This window comes from Pollachius pollachius, assembly GCF_949987615.1.
Source record: "Pollachius pollachius genome assembly, chromosome: 18".
Classification (NCBI taxonomy): domain Eukaryota; kingdom Metazoa; phylum Chordata; class Actinopteri; order Gadiformes; family Gadidae; genus Pollachius; species Pollachius pollachius.
The window spans coordinates 20,835,120-20,853,714 of NC_136951.1; the positions used below are offsets into that span (position 1 = coordinate 20,835,120).

The following is an 18,595-nucleotide window of genomic DNA, read 5'->3' on the forward strand; positions in this document are numbered from 1 at the left end:
GCGTCTGGCTCTAACATACCAGCGCTGGCAAGTGTGTACTTCATTACCTTGTAGAGTCTCAGGACCAGGTAAGTGCACTCATAATTGAGTGTACAATAGCGTTTTTTCTTTAAAACATTGGCCCTCAGTTGGTATTCTCCTGTTCAATGTCCACATTTGCGGCAATATGTTGGCATCGCGCCAGGGATCTTTCGGCGGTCATTAGAGAATGATTAATAACAACGACTGAGCTGGATCCGAAGTCACCCAACCGGCAACTGGGTTGACTTGTGTCACAATTCCAAACTAAGGAAAAGTTAGGAACGCCGGCTTCTCGGCGTGGAACAGGGACTCTGGGACATAGCAGTAGCAGCTGTGTCTCACAACAATGAACAGCATCTGGGAGCAGTCCTGCGGACTGAACATCTGGGTCGGGTTTGTTTTCAGGGAGGTTGGGACACTTCTGACATGATTTACATCCAGAAAGGGCAGGGACGACTCTCATGAAGTATGCGGCAAGAATAATAACTGTGTGAAGGACTCTCTGTGTCGTACATGCATATTGATGACCGTCCGTCTTCATCCAGCGGCAGCCCTGACTACCTGTTTCTCCTCCAGGAAGAGACTGTCAAAGGGTTCATCAGACGGCCTATCGGTGGCTCGCCATGGTCGGACGCTCAAACACTTCTACTTTTATTAGTGGAATGGAAAATCTGTGCTTTCTCCTAATACAAAGGTTTGTTTGGTTATGATCTCAGTCGCTGGTTTATTTCCATGTTACGTATTTTGGTTCCGTTTGACAGTTTTATTCGCCCAAAAAGTTCTGGCTTCTGGCCAACTGTGAGGCGTCTGTCTGACTCCTGTTCTCAACGAGCCAAACATGGATCATGTTGGCCGCTGGTCGAACACGACATGCAATCTACGGCTTCATAACGGTGGCGTGTAAACCAATTGGGGACTTCACAGACACCCCTCCATCATATTTTCATCCATATTTCTTTACAGCCTATGGTCCTTGCTGTCAGTGGATAAGATGTAATTGGTTACACCTTACCCCCCCCCCTCTACACAGAGCTCCAAGACTCCATTTGAAACAGTGCACTTTAATTCACATATATCCAATTTCAGCACCGACATGAAGCCAGACAAGCTACTTATACACCCTGGGTGACCACAGTGCGCGGTTCACAGGGCTCTGAGCACTGCCGTCATACGTCATCTGCAGACGATGGATTACTGCTCTGTGGAAAGCCGGTTTTCAATGGTTGTAGCATAGTATGTAGTATAGTTGTAGTCAAGATGATTATAGAGCGGAATATGCAGACAATAGAGAAGTTTTTTTCATGGTAAATATCATATATGGGACACTTTGAATCAAGGACTGTCAAGTGACAGCTCAACCCACTGAGCCTATCCGCGTAGGGACACGGGTTGAGGCTGACAGCACTGCATCCCCCTCTCCTTTGACTGACGGCCCGCTCAATAACGGCAAAAAAGACAACATACATAAAAAGAAAAAGGTCAATCAAGTAATTCTAAGTTGATCTATTATTGTTGTCCTGTCAATATGTCGATGGTATCAACAATCGAAACACTAAACTATGTCAAATCCAAAATACATGCATATTCTATGTATATAACATTGTATGCATTGGAATCAGGACTACGCATGCATAGTCATTTAAGTGAATTATGTCTGATTCATCCCTACGGATCATTCTAGATTCTCTCTAACCTACTGTCAATCTGAGACAATATTTAATTGAAAAGGTATATCTGGAGTAAACGGTAAACTGTTCTGGCCGTCCCCCACATTTAGTAGTACTACTGATGTGTGGTGCATCGACTGAGCTGACGACATGCTGGGGTCAGGACATACAGGTCAGACCTCCTATTATAGAGCCCATTTGGCAATGGGGATGTTTAGGAGATAACAATGTTGCTCTATTATCATACTTTAATAAATAGCCATACAGTTTTATGGGACTTAGCCAGTGTCAGATCTCAAAATATATTCATTTTCCCACTTATCTATGGATACATGTCTGCTGTCAGTCGAACGCGGGAGAGGTTCAGTATAATCCTTCAGAATGACCCTTCAATCATCATGAAAATAAACACTTCCAGCCAACTGTTAACCAAATGATGGCCCATTTAAAGGGTTCGGTGTTAAAGAAATCGCATGTTAAACATGTTTGGAGGTGGGCCAAGGGACTCTTGGCAGGCCATTGGGCGTGGCGTAGAGGGGGGATGGATGATTCACCTGGAGGCACCACTGTGCTGTCAGTCACCGCGCTGGCAGCAGCAGAATGTTATCATGTGGAGGACACGGGGCACCACCGCACTGAGTGTGAGGGTGGACAGCGCTGCTGTGGGGGGGGTACAACAGCTCACGCCCGCTGAAGCAGGGCTACCCTAAGCCCAGTTAGCATTCACAACACAATAAGAGCTGTTCTGAGTGAGATAACCTGAAACGACTACTACTACCAAATACTATTTTAAAGGATTTTGTTTTAATTGAGTGAAGAAAAAAATGTAGATTGAATAGTAATTTACTTGATTTTTTTTTTACTATGAGTTGAGGGTTTTGATGCTTCAATGATGAACACCGATCCATTCTTTGACCCACACACACACACACACACACTGTGTGTGTGTGTGCCTCTGAATGTCTTTGAGAACCCCTCGGTTTTTAGACTCTGGAATTCACCCCCCGCCCCACGTGCACGCACGCACGCACGCACGCACGCACGCACGCACGCACGCACGCACGCACGGGCGACGTGTGAGCGTTTTGGCACCCGCGTACACACACACACAGAAGGCCCTTCCTGCCAGTCACCATGTATGTTAGTGGTAGTGTGTGATGACCTAATGGCATTTGATGCTTTATTTAGGATTTAATGTAATTACGTTTTTCCTTTATGAAATCCATTCCTCATAAAAGGTTTGGTTGAGATTTTTGTTATCTTTTTTGTTGGTTCGACTCCAATGTGGGGACCAGAATACTTAAGTGAATAAAGTCAGATCAGGGCGCCTTGAGAATACAGGATTTGGAGCCATCTGCTTGGAAATTGATGGAAACGTCTGAGATTGACAGTTCTCACCTCACCAAGCATCACAGATCGCTCAACGAAGCCTAACACAGAACTTATTTTCTTCACAGAGGAAAGAGCCTTAACACAGAACTGGAGAACACAGAACAGAGGAAAGAGCCTTAACACAGAACCGGAGAACACAGAACAGAGGAAAGCCATCATAAATAAACTGAAGAGAGACTTCATCAGAATCAGAGGTTCCTAACTTTTGACCCAAACAGTACAAATAAAAAATAGATAGAAAATCCCGAGCGGTGAGCGGTGGAAGGCCGTCACAACTGACAGACGGAGCGCCACTACTGAAGGGAATCATCTCCTTCAGCTCAAAGAATAAGAGAAACAATACTACATTTAGCAAACATCATCTTCGTCAGCTCAAAGAATAAGAGTAACAATACTACATTTACCAAACATTATCTCCGTCAGCTCAAAGAATAAGAGTAACAATACTACATTTACCAAACATCATCTCCGTCAGCTCAAAGAGTAAGAGTAACAATACTACATTTACCAAACATCATCTCCGTCAGTTCAAAAAATAAGAGTCATTATACTAGATTTACCATCCATGATCTCAGTCAGTTCAAAGAATAAGAGTTCTTATACAACATTTACCAAACATCATTTCTTTATAGTATGGTCAAGGATGGGAAAAGCGATACATAAATACGTTATATATCCTTAGATAGTCAGGTGTCGCCTTTAGGTCTCAAGCACCATATGTCCTCTGTGCATTACCTCTCCTACAAGGACCCAGCGGTGGCTAGCAGCCATACAGAGTTTCCATAGCAACTAGCATTGGCTTTCCATTGTTGTAAATTAAAGCAAATATATGCAGGGTAGGGCACACACACACGAACACACACACACAGACACACACACACACACACACATAGCATGCAACAGCCACACGCATCCACCAACACATTTTGACAAAGCTACTTCCACCCATGCACACGAGGTGAGCGTAAGAGTGAAAACAATCTGGGCTCGGCGGCAGGCTGGGAATGAGCTCCACGCTGGCCTATCAGGGCTGGGAATGAGCTACAGGCCGGCCTATCAGCCGGGGTCAGACGAGCTCCGCCTAGTGCCAGGGGAGCGAGGCAGGGAGGACAGAACATCCCCGACACACGAACAAGACGTTCCTCTGAAAATGTTCAGGATCAATGGGCTGACACCTGCGCTTTCTGATCCATGCTACGTGTGTGTGTGTGTGTGTGTGTGTGTGTGTGTGTGTGTGTGTGTGTGTGTGTGTGTGTGTGTGTGTGTGTGTGTGTGTGTGTGTGTGTGTGTGTGTGTGTGTGTGTGTGTGTGTGTGTGTATGCGTGCAGCTGTGGAGCTGTAATACGTGACTGGTTTTGAAATGCGTTGTGGCTTTCATATGTGAAGAATGTTTTTTAATATACCTTCATGTCAAGGTTTAAAGCAGCACAATATCTGTTTTCATGGTCTACAGCAGGCGTGTGTGTGTTTGTGTGTGTGTCTTTCTGTGTGTGTGTGTATCTTTCTGTTTGTGTGTGTCTCCCCACAGTCAAACGGCTGACTGTTTTTCATACAGTCTGGGCAGTGGTCGCCATGGGACTCCGTCTGAAACATATCTACCCACTGGAAACTCACCAGGCTCAAAGCGGCTGCCTGAATCTCTCCATAACTAGCTCACTAGCAGGTGGTGTTAGCAACATTTATAGACAAAAGGTGGGACTGCAATCGGAAATAATATGCTGCTTGGAAAGACGCTGGAGAGAAAGCCTTCAACTTCTTTAAAATTCACAAAATACTTATCTCGGAGTGTCTAAGTAGCCAGAGCGTATTCTGGGAAGAGTCATTATCTCCCCGGCATCTTTTTTTTCAATTTGGAGTTGGTTTGCTTTCAGCCAAGTCTCGGCTGCCGAGCCAAAAGACAAATCAGAAGAGTCAATAAAGGAGGGAGGGCTGAGCCGCCTCGGGTTTCGAGGCTGCCTCCATTTCCTTAAATGAGGGAATTATGATTAAGAGGCTAGAATCAGCAATGGCTGTAATTGATCCTAGTGGGGGACTAATGTGAGCAAGACGGGGCCAAACGAGACACACTCCTCTCTTAGTCTCAGAGTGCGATGGCTAAAGAGACTAACACTTGCTTTGCCTCACACCGCTATTATGATAATCTTCTTTCCCTGTTGCAACAAGGTGAGCGAGGTGATGTTCTTTATACGCTCGTCCACCAAGGGTCAAAGTTAATTTCGGACTTGATACAGTCCAGAAGTCGTTTTGTATTTTTCACCCGCCGTACAGGTTTAGTTTGCACCCCCCCACCCCCGCTGTATTCCAGATGCCCGCCGCTCTCTACAGCTCCAGCCCCACAGGCCACAGTGGGTGGGGCTGCTTTGACTTTGTGTTTTAGATGTCACTGACGACATAATGCTTGGAACTTGTTAACATAAGCAGCAACAGAAGCAGAAGCAGAAGAACAAATCCTGCGAGTCACGTAATGAACAGGATCGATTATTCAACTCAGATATCGACATTGGACCCTGAAGTCAGCGAAAGCTCGGGAAAAAATAAATCAACATTCTGCTGACCCCACCCACTTAGAGAGACTACATCTATCATCTACAGCAAGGGCTTCTTAAGACTTCAAACTCAGCCAATGTCTGTTTGGGTCGTGCAAGTCTGAGCACAACAGAATTGGCAATCCTTTGGCTGTTTTCTTCACGTTCTGCGTAAAGGAAAACGTCCGGCTGAATTGGGCACCATTTTGGGTCCCGACCGATAGAGGTTCTTAAACCAAGGCTCCAGGGCTGCGGCATAGCGGGGGTCCCTTACCTGGGCTGGCTCTCTTGGGCCAGGTTCTCCCCTCTCTGGTAGGCGAGGTCCGCTATCTGGGTGGTGGACCTCTTGACGATCTGCTTCAGCTCGGGCTCCAGGCGCTCCATGATGGCCTTGATGGCCTCTGGGATCTTCTTCAGCTTGGACAGACCCTAAGGATGAGAACACCTTTGATCCACTTCTGAAATAACCTTGATTTATACAGTTCCATTCATTGAAGCTGAGCACAAAGACACATTATATGTGCAGCATCATACACTTGCAAACAATACAGTCAAATATATCAAAATACAATAAAATCAATAACCTGTATTTTGGAAAACGTTTTTTTTACCCAGATATAATTTTCCATGTAGGCTAACTGCAGCCAATCCTGTGTGTGTGTGTGAGTGCTTACTTTAATCAGGATGCCCATGAACTTCTGGCTATCCTCTTCAGGATCAACCTCAGGTAGGTCCGCCTCCCGCCCCTCCTCGCGCACTATGGGGGCACACACACACACAGGTTATTTTCATGTTACACTGTCTATGTGTCGGAGACTACAAACACAAACATTCCCGTATGTTATGCTCCATCTGTGATTCCATACACACAAAGCCCTCCGAAACACAACGCTCGTTTCCATCACAACGACGTAATCCAAACAATAAAAATGGCTCCAACTCAACCCGCTCTTTCCTGACACACCTGCACCTCTGTCTCTCTGTCTGTCTGTCTGTCTGTCTCTCTCTGTCTCTCTGTCTGTCTCTCTCTCCCTCTCTCTCTCCCCCCCTCTCTCCCCCTCTCTCTCTCTCCCCCCTCTCTCCCCCCCTCTCTCTCCCTCTCTCTCTCCCCCCTCTCTCTCCCCCTCCCCCCCTCTCTCTCTCCCCCCCTCTCTCTCCCCCTCTCTCTCTCTCTCCCCCTCTCTCTCCCCCCCTCTCCCCCCCTCTCTCTCTCTCCCCCCCCTCTCTCCCCCCCTCTCTCTCACTCTCTCTCTCTCCCCCCTCTCTCTCCCCCTCCCCCCCTCTCTCTCTCTCCCCCCCTCTCTCTCCCCCTCTCTCCCCCTCCCCCCTCTCTCCCCCTCTCTCCCTCTCTCTCCCCCCCTCCTTTCTCCCCCCTGTCTCTCTCTCCCCCCCTCCCTCCCCCCCCTCTCTTCCCCCTCCCCCCTCCCTCCCCCCCCTCTCTCCCCCCCCTCTCCCTCTCCCTCCCCCCCCCCCCCCCCCCCTCTCGTCCCACCCCCCCCTCAGAGGATGGCTCTAATTCCCATCTGATGAAACCCCAGCCATCCCCCTCAGAGCGTGTTAGCAGAGTTAATCTTTATGGCAAGTAAATGGACTTTGGGTGTATTTCCTCTTCTCTCGCCAGTCCAACTATGGTTTGTGTAATAATTACTACAATTACCAGCTACGAATGATGTCCTTTAAGGCCATTAGACGAAAAATTCCAAGCAACACCAACGGCGGAAGCAAGACCGCGGCGCTCAACGCGGCTCTGTGGCTGGCGTGGCGCTGTAGCGGCACATTGAGTTCACCAGCGGCGCATAATTAGCAATTTACGTTTGGCAACATGCCTGGTGGTTTAGCACTAGCCCGGAACCCCGGGGTGCTGAAAGGGTGCACAATCTGTGTGTGTGTGTGTGTGTGTGTGTGTGTGTGTGTGCATTAACCAAGGTCTTTTTGGAAGGGAGTGCACACCTGTTGTTTTTTTTTAACACCAATTAGCCAGAGTAGAAATAAATTTGAGAGGGAAGCAGGTTCTCAACATTAAAGGACAAAAAAAACACAGAGATTGACTGAGATTGAGATTTGGTTAAGACGATCACTTAATAACCCAAGAATAACAGCCCGGAACAGATAGCAGAAAAAAATGCCAATTATGGGCCGAATGAGCCAGGGCGCGTTGGGAGAGAAATGCCCACAGAAGCCCCTAAAACAAAGCCCTGAAATGGGAAGTCTGGAGACAAAGGCTGTGGTAATGATGGGTGATGTGTGAAGGCTGTATCACAGAGTGCTGCACCGCCGTTAGGAACGGGATGATGAAAAGTTAACACGAGTCATCGTATAAAGTCAGGTTCCTGGCCTGAGAGATGCGGCGTATCATTTCCATGCGTGCCATGTCTATACTTTAGTAGAGTGATTGACATTGACACTGGGAGCCAGGAATGATCAGACCACTGAACAGATGGCCGGTTTACTGCCCGGTCCGTCTGCCGACCTGGGCCCGGCATAGTAAGTTGTCATTTAGTGACTAGTAAAGAAAGGCATTGCTTTCACATGTTCCTCGATAAATGCACAATAAACAAGCACAGCAGAAAATGGTGGAACCACTAAAAGGCCCTGCAGCTTCACCCAGCTTTCTAATGAGCCCGGGGGCTTGCTACTTGGGAGTCATCCCCGGTCCATTAACCTGAACAAAAATGAAACGTAGTGCTGACTCAAAGAGCCCTATGCCCCCTCCCCCCACCACCACCGCAAACACACCCAGGAAAACCAATATGAACTCAATGTATCCATAAATGAAGCTCCATGTGCATTATCAGAGGGCCTTAAGAGACACTAACAGTGTTGGGATGATGAACGCTGACCTCTCCTGTGGGGTGACTCGGAGACGCACAGTGACTAATGGGACCGACAGGAGGGGCCGTCCTGATTGGCCCTTCATATAGGCACCTGTGTGGGGTCAGGATTTGGTTTAATGATGCCATAATGGTGGAAGTGGCTCTGTGTGTGGGTGGGAATAAAACGCACACTAGGTTGCGTTTAGTGTGTACACAAGTTTGTATCAGGAGCATTATGCAATATGTGGAGAAACTTCACATGTGCACGTGTGCGTGTAGATGTGTGCGTATGGGGTAAACACATAATGTTATGCTAATGGTTGTAATGGAAGGAGCCAGACTCTTGCTAATGACTTCATTATCACTACCAGCGTTCGCTCTGTAGGAAAAATATACACAATGAAAAAAGAAACAGAAATTTATGCTTCCATCATTGTGTTTGCGATTGTTTACAAAAACTCTTTCATGGTTTCCTCTTTCAAAAGCTCAACAGAAATGATAATGGTGTTATTCCATCAACAAGCGGTAACCGACACTACAGATACGGGATCGGGATTCTATTAAAGTACCATGATGGACGGCACCAAGAAATATGTGCAAACACAATTATTTGACCGAAATGACAGAAACCTGCCCTGTGTTTAGATCAAATGCCACAACATTGGAGAGTACCGTATCGGTTCACAAGGAAGATATTTTTGGAGGTTTTTCAGTCAAAATAAGCAAAAGTATATAAACAACATACATAGACAAAAACACATTTGGTAACAATCAATGCTCTATGTTCCTAGTTTCACAGGTCACCTTTCTACCTTCAAGGCTTCGTTATGTGCAATAGGAGGTTCAATACAGGTCGGATTGCAATGTGTACCATACCAAAGGGAAGGAGAGTTGTTGGTGTGGATCAATTGTTCTGGGTTTGATTCCCTTGTCCACAGTATACCAGTATCTGATTGATATTATATAGTTGTTACCATTATATATCATAGGATATAGAGTTTGTATCAGGCCGTACCACTGCCGGCTCCGGGGGTGCTGAACTGGGAGGAGTCCAGCAGCTTGCGTGGGGTGGACAGACCGCTCACATCCAGCAGGGGCGACACGTCTCTGCCTGCGGAGCTGCAGAGCGAGAAGGAGAAGGAGACGGTTACTGGGGTATAAGCTTAGTGGTTATAATCCGTTATTGTTTATTGTCATTGTCCCGTGGGGGGCGCTGTTGATATAAGATGCGCTGAACCTACTGGAAGGGGGGAACGAAGAAAATAAAGGAACCGGCATGTTTTGAAACGCAACAAGTGACTCACGCATATTTAATATCAGAACACGACATGGTGTCAGAAGTGCTGTGATTTCAAACACGTTAGAAGGGCTGTGCAATGAGTAGCAGCGACGACAGCAAACCAGTGCGTGAAGACGGAGTTAGCAGGATGGCTAACTCAAGAGTCCTTCAATTAGCACTGCCAGCAAAACAGACCGTAGACATTCAACAGTTCACCACTCACCTTAAATAAATAATCCCAGCTAAACACCAAGGGCCCGGTGAACATGTAAGCATATCCTACAGGGCCCGACAGCCGCTCTGTGGAGAACGTCCCAGTGCGTGGCCATACCAGGATTTAGTATGCACCGACACTGCATCCCCAGCAATAGGTAAATGTTCCCAATAACTCCCCTTCTAGAACGAAAACCATTCAGCCTCGTACAACAAATACGCCCAGCATCTCTGGAAGGGAAATGGCTCTGCTTTCCAATGAGCCATTTATCAAGCCTTTTAAGCAGGCTGGGATGTGATCCAGCCCCAATAAGCCAAGGTGGCGCGGAGCACCTCGCTCACTAAGTGATGGGGTGTATGGAGGCGGGCTGACGGTTAGAGTCCACCAGGTAGACGGAGGGTGGGGCCAGCCGCTCTCTAACCCCCCCCCACCCCCCTAATAAATCACCACAGCTCCCCTCAAAGCACCGCCGCCGTAATGACTGCACACAGAACACACGATTACGGCCGAACGACCCGCTCACACACAGTCCCACATGGAGATGGGGACAGGCCTGTTTACACACACACACAGCCCTATAAACACTAACACGACACCCTAACACATCAACGCGTGTCTGCGTGTGTGTGTGAGAGTTCAAACACACAACTTGCCACTCGCTAATCCTCACACACAAAGCACGTACACACACTGACTGATTGGAGGAGGGCAGCCACAACTCCCATCAAACGAGACACGGGGACAGCACAAAAGGTGACTTATGGCCTGAATCCCCCCCGTTCACATGGCGCCCCCTGGGACCCCACCATCAGCTGTGTGATGCTGTTACATGCACACAACCGGGGCCTTGGGATAAGCCCGCCTTTGTCGTCCAGTTCATCATGAAGACGTGCCTTCTGCGACAGCCATGTTGTTGGCAACGGCCACCACAGCCCTCTTAATTGGGTTGTACTGACGTGTGTGCAGGCAGTGTGGCTCAGACCATTTTAAAGGGTATTATTCTTTAGTTTCACTGAAAGTTGACCAACTTTGATAAGCTACTGGGCGTGCGGGGTGAGCGGGGGCGTGCGGGTTTCAGAATAATTGGCTTGTTTACCTGACTGTTGTAAATAACGGCTCGTTACTGCCTTTCGTATGAAAGCACATTAATACAGCCACAGCAAAGCTTTTTGTACACAACACTAATTTCTAAATGGACTAATGCAAAAGTCCTTTTGAAAAGTCCATCTTTCATAGAATAATAATTGCCTGACTGCACCATGATGTCTCTGTATGCCCAGGAATTGTGCCTCTGAATGAAGAGAACGAGAGAGAACGAGACGTATTGATGGCGCTTTGTCGTAAAAAAGGAACAATAGAACAGTGCCAATCCAACACACAGACATGCCCCCATCCATCCACCCATCCATGTTCCATCCAACCATCCATCCACCCATCCATCAATCCACCGTCCCACTCATTCATTCTCCATCCATCCACCAATGCACTCATGCTCCGCCCCCATCCCCCATCCATCCACGATGTCCCCGCCCCCTTCCAGGGCCTCACCCGGGGCCGCGGGCGTTCTTGTCCTTGTTCTTGTGGCCCAGGCGGTGGGTGGACTTGATGTAGAGGTGGCGGTGCAGCTCGTCGATCAGCACCAGGTGGATGGTGAGCTTCCTGCTGTGCAGCTCCAGACGCAGGTCGCCCAGGCCCTCCACCTGCAGCAGGTGGCCCTCCAGGGCCTCCACCGCAGACACCTGGAGCCCAGGGGGGGAGACACTCGGTGAGTCAGTGAGAGAACCAGCCTCTAGGTATTAGTCAGAGCCGGTCTGAACCGGGCCGACTGGCTCCGAGCCCCCTCAGCTGAGGAGGATAGCTGACACTCCTACAACGGCTTGATGAGGGTTAGGGTCAGGGGTCAGGGGTTAGAGGTTAAGGTTAGGGGTTAGGGTAAGGGTAAGGGTTAGGGGTTAGGGGTTAGGGGTAAGGGTTAGGGGTTAGGGTAAGGGTTAGGGTTATGGTCAGGGGTTAGGGGTTAGGGGGTGGGGTTAGGGTTAGGGTCAGGGGTTAGGAGTTAGGGGGTGGGGTTAGGGTAAGGGTTAGGGTCAGGGGTTAGGGGGTGGGCTTAGGGTAAGGGTTAGGGTCAGGGGTTAGGGATTAGGGTTAAGGTTAGGGGTTAGGTTAGGGTCAGGTATTTCTTTAACAGGATTTGTTGCACCTTCTAATGGACAAGCCATTGAGGAGAGACTGGGAAGTGGACTGGATAAGAGAGGGAACGACGTGGTGTAGCATAGGACCACAGGGTAAACTGCCTACGTGGCCAAAGCAAGCGCTGGAATGAAACAAACGGCCAATATAGGTAATTTCTGCTTAATGCAAAGGGAAGCGTTAACTTTCGCCAGCGACATTTATTTCAATATATGTCATAGACATGCGTGATCCGACTGTCTGAGGCCAACCAGGTAAGTAGAGTTGACTGAGTCTCCGTCACCAAACAGTCGCAGACTTTCCAGACCTAATGATCAATACGGTCTAGCTGTGATAGGTACGAGATAACGAAATAAGGCTGGGAAATTTAAACCATTGAAACTTTGCACTTTAGGTGATGCCAGTTTTACCAAGCAGGCCTAGAGTGAATGAGCCTATACTTCGATAGATCAATTACATAACAGTTGAGTCTTTCGATGTTAACATTTTCAGTCATTTCATTCCCTTTTGAATGATTATTTGGAGAACAATGGTTAAAAAAATAAATAATCCTTCCATTGAATTTCCAAATTCAGTGATGTAATAACATATGCTTTAAAGACCAGGTTCTGGGTCTACACTTATATGATTAAGGTCCACATAAAGCACTGGCCTTACATTCACCTGGAGGTCACAAGATTAACCCCAACCAAAGAACCATAAAAACAGCCTGATGTCAATAAGAGTGTGCATGGATCAGATAACAGATGCAATACACCACTTTAGCTTGTTACTGTATCAGTGCATCCATTTCTCCAACACAATAAGGAATCCCAATGCGATGGTGCACATGACACCCCTATTGAAACACTATCTACTCAGTGCTCGTACGTACACAGCAGACAGCAGATATCATACTGCCAGCACGCGGGCACAAATTAGGTTCCACAAAATGGGACTTCCATCGGGGAAGGACATTCACCCAACGCCAGCCGTTGGCGGGGCTCTTCGGCCGCCGGTGTGTAGAATGTGTCCCTCGCTAGTGGCCAAGGTTTAAATACTATCTAATGGGCATGATGATAATGATGGCAGACTACCCTTGCCTGCTCAAGGTCCTTAAGTCTACCACCCCCCAACACACACACACACACACACACCCCCCCACACACACACACACACACACACACACACTCTGAGTCCAGTGATGCACTCCTAACCTGCAGGCAGCACAGCTGGCGGACAGTAGGATATATACTGACCGTCTTCATCTGTTCTCCTCTTTATATTTGGAGCTGGGTAACGAGGTTGTGTGACATTTATTCAACTAGACAGGGCTTCAGGCAATAGAATGTAATTTACCGCAATGGAAGTCCAGGCATAACCGACCAGTAGCAACAACCAAACTGTTAGAACATGTGCAACACTTTCTATCTGCACCGGTCATTGCATTGACAGTGTTAACTAAAATAAACAATACAATTAATCACCGACTTCTGCATATATATTCAGCATTCAGGGAGTGTCTCTTACACACGCACACGCACTCGCTAGCATTTGTGTAAGCGTGTAGGTTTGCACATGTGTGCGCTTGTGTACGTGTGTGTGTTTGTCTCAGAGTGTGGTGAGTGAGCTGACTCAAAGCACTGATCACTGGGGTCTCTACTGTCCCAGGGCCCTAATGGCTGGGTGATAACACTGTGAGGGTCCGCTCAGAGGGGACGGGGGGGGGAGCAAGAGGAGTGTGGAGGCAGGGGTCAAGTGTGTGTTGATGCAAATGAGAGGCACATTAGTGGAGAGATGTGCTAATGTGGTGTGCATGATCGGCCCCCACTGGCATAATGCATAATAAAATAACTTTACACTCCCTCCCTCCCTCTGTGTGTGTGTTGGTTAAGATGGAGAGATTGCAGCCAGAGAAACACACACTTCCGCCAACTCCAGCCTGCGTGATTCCACATAAATGCTGGTGTGGGATTGTGATTGCATGTGTGAGGATCTAATAGAATGACTCATTCAGAAAACGTGTGTGTGCGTGGATGTGTGTGTGCGCGCGTGTGCGACATTATCGTTGGACTAGGATGGCAGAAGGAGGCTGGTTAACATCATTAGGGACCATGCCTGTCAGCCTAATCAAGAATATGAAGCCTCTGGCAAATTACCATAGAGTAGAGAGAGAGAGAGAGCGAGAGAGAAAAGAGAGAGAGAGAGAGAGAGAGAGAGAGAGAGAGAGACAACGAGCAAGAAGAGAACGGATGAGAGATAAAGAGATGAGAGAAAAGGGAGAGAGAGAGAGTCAACGAGCAAGAGGAGGATGGATGAGAGTGAGAGAGAGAGAGAGAGAGAGAAGAGAGAGAAAATGAGCAAGAAGAGGATGGATGAGATAGAGAGAGAGACAACGAGCTAGATAGAGATTGAGAAAAGAGAGAACAGAGAGAGACGAGGATGAGAAGAGAAAAGAGAGAAGAAAGATGGATATGCAGATGAATACCCCTCTGCACACTTAGAGTCTCAAGAGGAGTGTGTGTCTGTGTGTTGCGCTATAGGAACCTTGGAACGCAGGGAGAGGTGTGTGTGTTAGTGTGTGTCATCGTGCTATAGGAACTTAGGCATGGAGGCAGACAGTTACAGGAAATAAAGGGAGAGGGTGGGGACTGGAGAGGGACAGTTTCTTCCTAACCATGTCCATGGAGTCTTGTGAAGTGCCATTCACCAGGACAGAGAGGGACCATGCTGAATGCTAATTGTGAACCCTGGAGATACAGTGCAGTAGAAAAGAGAGCAGAAGTAGAAAGAGGAAGGAAGACTGAAAAGGCAAAAAGTACAGAGAAAGAGACCGAAAGACTAGCAGGACGGGGGAAAGGAACGACACAGAAAGACAAACAAACTGATACAGACATACAGACAGAACCAACCACCTACAGGCAGAGAGAGGGAGATGGACAGAGGCAGGCAGGCAGGAAGAAGGAACCAGCCAACTAAGGGCCGGGGAAGGGAAGGCTGAGGCAGATTGGAGACAGCAGGTAGGAGCGCGGGAGGGGGGAGGGGAGCAGATAGAGAGGGAGACGCTAATCTGACAGATGAGTCCGGCAATGAGGGACGACATGACGAATATAAACACATCGGCAGCTCCCTCAGAGGCGGGCAGAGGCAGCACGCAGGGAAACACAGAGACAGACAGAAAGACAGCGAGAACAGAGACACAGACGGAAGGGTCAGAAGAGAAAAGAGTGTAGGATGAGACTGTGCAGAGAGGAGGAGGAAAGCTAGCGATTTCAAGTTGTTTGCTCTATAGACAACATTTGTATTAACAAGCGTCTGCTAGAGTGGCACAGTTGTCTCACATCTGCCTTGATGACCTTGTTTTTCATCGTGGCACACCTTGCAGACTGCAGCCACAAAGCAACTATTGCCACTGAAAACTCAGCATTTGGCAAGCGCTCCGAGTGGCGAGGGAGGAAAGCTGCAGCTCAAGCATTGTGCGACACCAAGCATCGTGTTCCACACCGATAAAACTATAGTACTGTTCTCAGCAAACAAGTACAGCAACAGCCAGCACGGTGTCAACTCATTCCCCGATATTTAGCTCGCACTTCATCAGCAATAAAAAGCATGAGCGTTCACGATCTGTAATCGTTGACTGCCTCTCAAACTCTTTCTCATTTTCCTCAGAGAATCCCATCCAGCCCACTGATCATCAGTCATGGTTGTTTGGTCCTGGGCTTCATCCTGAATCAACTCACCCACCAAAACCCACTACCAAACAGCCATCAGGAGAAGGGTGAGGGGACAGCATTGCCAGGGACGAGATCCTCTCCCGGCTATTTTGATGAAGCTGCTGCCCAGTTCAGTACCTCAAACAAATTGAGACGAGAGTGGGCAGGAAATCAATCTGCCGAACGCATCAGAAACACCGCAGCTTATGTTTTTCAGTCCAGCCTTACACAAGGGGCTTCTATCGGTTTCCCCATAGAAGGCTACAATGATCGATACGGGACCTTGAAGCCTCACTCTATATCAACACAATTCTAATTCAACAGAGCTTCACATGGAACACGAACATTAGACATTGCCAATGCTTATTCAAAATAGACAATATCTATCGCGGTCCCTCTTTCTCTGGCATTTGCTGGTCTCCAATATAAAAGACATGAACACTTTAACGGGCCTCTTTGGGTACCATTCTGAAGTGACCTGCATCTCCCCAACGCCCTCAACAAACCAGCCCACTAACCCCTAGCATGTGAATGCCAAACCAACAAGCGTCCTCATCTTCATCTACTTCCACTCTGTTCCGGACCGAACAGGAACAAACTCCTACCCTCCCAGTCCACTCCTCCGTCGGCTCAGCACAGCCCTCACTCACCAGCATGTCGGTGCCGTGGAGGTAGTGCTTGCTGCCCATGGAGACCTCCAGGCGTTGAGGCACCTGCTTGATCCTCTCGATCTCGTCCAGCAGCTCCAGGACGTGCTTGTGCTCGATGCCCTCGATCCACAGCTTCCGCAGCTCGTCACGCTTGCAGTGGAGCAGCATCTTACAGGACAGCAGGTTCTCCTTCACCTGACGGAGCGAGGCAGAGAACACTTAGTACAGGACAGCAGGTTCTCCTTCACCTGACGGAGCGAGGCACAGAACACTTAGTACAGGACAACAGGTTCTCCTTCACCTGACGGAGCGAGGCAGAGAACACTTAGTACAGGACAGCAGGTTCTCCTTCACCTGACGGAGCGAGGCAGAGCCCTGAGGTGAGAGGGCGCTAAAGCAGCGGACCGACAAATGAAGGTCCCGGTTAAAACATCATATTTCTAACACATTTAATGAGAAAAACGTTTATAGGACTTTAGCATTATCTTATATCGTTATTTTTTTATACTGCAGATGTTTTATCTTTATCTATCCTCTTTAATGATCACTACAGACCCAAGTAAGCATTTTATGTAATCAAGGGACAGTACCAGTGCTTATAATTCTTAATCTGTGTGCGTTTGAACTGTGTGTTTGTAAGACGCACACATGCTGCCCCTCACCTGTTTGATCTTGTTGCGAGAGCTGGTGATGCGCTCTGTGATGCTCTGGTAGGTCCTGATGGCGGTAGTGAGCTCAGCGTAATGCTGAACAATCTGCTCATCCAGGTCATGGTCACACTTCTCGAACGCCTCCTCCAAGCGGCCTTTCTCAGTCTCTCGGTCTTGGACGTCATCACTGTTGGACAGAGTCCTGGACAGAACGACCACAGGCATCAGGGGGAATTAAAGCACGCACATGTTATTGTACGTTGTGGATGGCGGAGAGCAAGTTGCAATCTGTCTGCCCGGTGCTATACAGTTTGAAGAACATTTCAACCAATGAAAAAGCCAAGCAGAATACTGAGACACTTTTATTCTACTACAGATGGAGAACCAAAAAAAAGTTACTGCAAATACGTGCTCATTTCGGTAAACGCAAAAGGATACGTTACGTCTATGCGATGAGCTTTTTAAGTAAGTAAATAGAAGTTCAGAAACCGATGATGAAGTTGTTTTCTTTTCAATTGTGTTTAATGTGTAGCTGCTATTTTGTCATCAAACAAACCTTGAATGGCTGAGCTGTCAAAATGGGAAACACTGCTTTTGAATATCACTAGATTGCACAATCGTGCATTGTGGACTTACGATTTACTCTATCGACCAAAGACCTTCTGCTAAGGTAAGAGTATGATGTCTAATACACAGCATACATTCAGAATGTGCGCCGACTGTTATTGTTTGAGAACACAGGAAGGATGTAAAGCTAACGTTAGCATGCCAACTAGCCAACAAGCACTCAGAGGACAGGATACGATAAAGAAGTCTGCACGTATCGTTGCGTCCAATACGACATTGTAAACACAGTAAATGTCCCTTACCTTATAACAGAGATGAGAAGACCAGAAGGGTCTTTGCTCTTGCTAACAGCACTCCTGTATCTTCCTGTCTCAGCTGCCATTTTTCCAGCTGCTTCACCCAAAACAGGAAGACAGAAACGTGAGGGGTGTGCTGCCGTAGTGTCTGCTGGGAAATGTAGTTCCGTAATGGAAATGCACCTGGTACTTGCAGTTTTTCAAATCGATATTCTATATTTGTTAATCTGCTTTGTTTATTCTATTTTTTGGTTGGGTGGATCCAAGTGTAGCTGATCTTACGAAAAAATGATATTTTATAAAAAAATAAAAATGTAATAATAATGAAAATAATATAATCAGTATTATGATGATTAATAAATAATAATGATAATAATTATAACAATAATAATAATAATAATAATAACACTAATCGATAATTATAATCAAAAGAAGGCCACGATTGAATATTTACTTTGTAAATAATAATTCCCCACTGATTATTGTTGGAGTCAACAGGATCATTCAGCAGGTGACTGTCTGGTTGTGATGGTGAAGAAGATCACTAACAGCAGCTTAACCTTCACAGTGACAATGTGATGACTTTGTGTGGGGCAGAAGGAGGAGCAGTGGGAGGAACAGGTGGGATCAGATGAAGAA

At 47.4% G+C, this 18,595-nt stretch overlaps 1 protein-coding gene across 1 annotated transcript in view; it reads right to left on the reverse strand.

Annotated features, from left to right (window-relative positions):
* Positions 1 to 18,057, reverse strand: part of exoc4 (exocyst complex component 4) — a 115,181-nt gene extending 97,124 nt beyond the window's left edge. Inside the window, exons 1-7 of the mRNA XM_079756215.1 lie at positions 17,963 to 18,057; positions 17,106 to 17,295; positions 16,444 to 16,638; positions 11,460 to 11,650; positions 9,434 to 9,537; positions 6,280 to 6,362; positions 5,880 to 6,034 (exon numbers count right to left, since the gene is read on the reverse strand). Of these exons, the coding sequence (XP_079612341.1) occupies positions 5,880 to 6,034; positions 6,280 to 6,362; positions 9,434 to 9,537; positions 11,460 to 11,650; positions 16,444 to 16,638; positions 17,106 to 17,295; positions 17,963 to 18,042 (998 nt within the window). The 5' untranslated portion in view covers positions 18,043 to 18,057. The remainder of the gene's footprint in view (positions 1 to 5,879; positions 6,035 to 6,279; positions 6,363 to 9,433; positions 9,538 to 11,459; positions 11,651 to 16,443; positions 16,639 to 17,105; positions 17,296 to 17,962) is intronic.
* Positions 18,058 to 18,595: the final 538 nt, after the last annotated feature.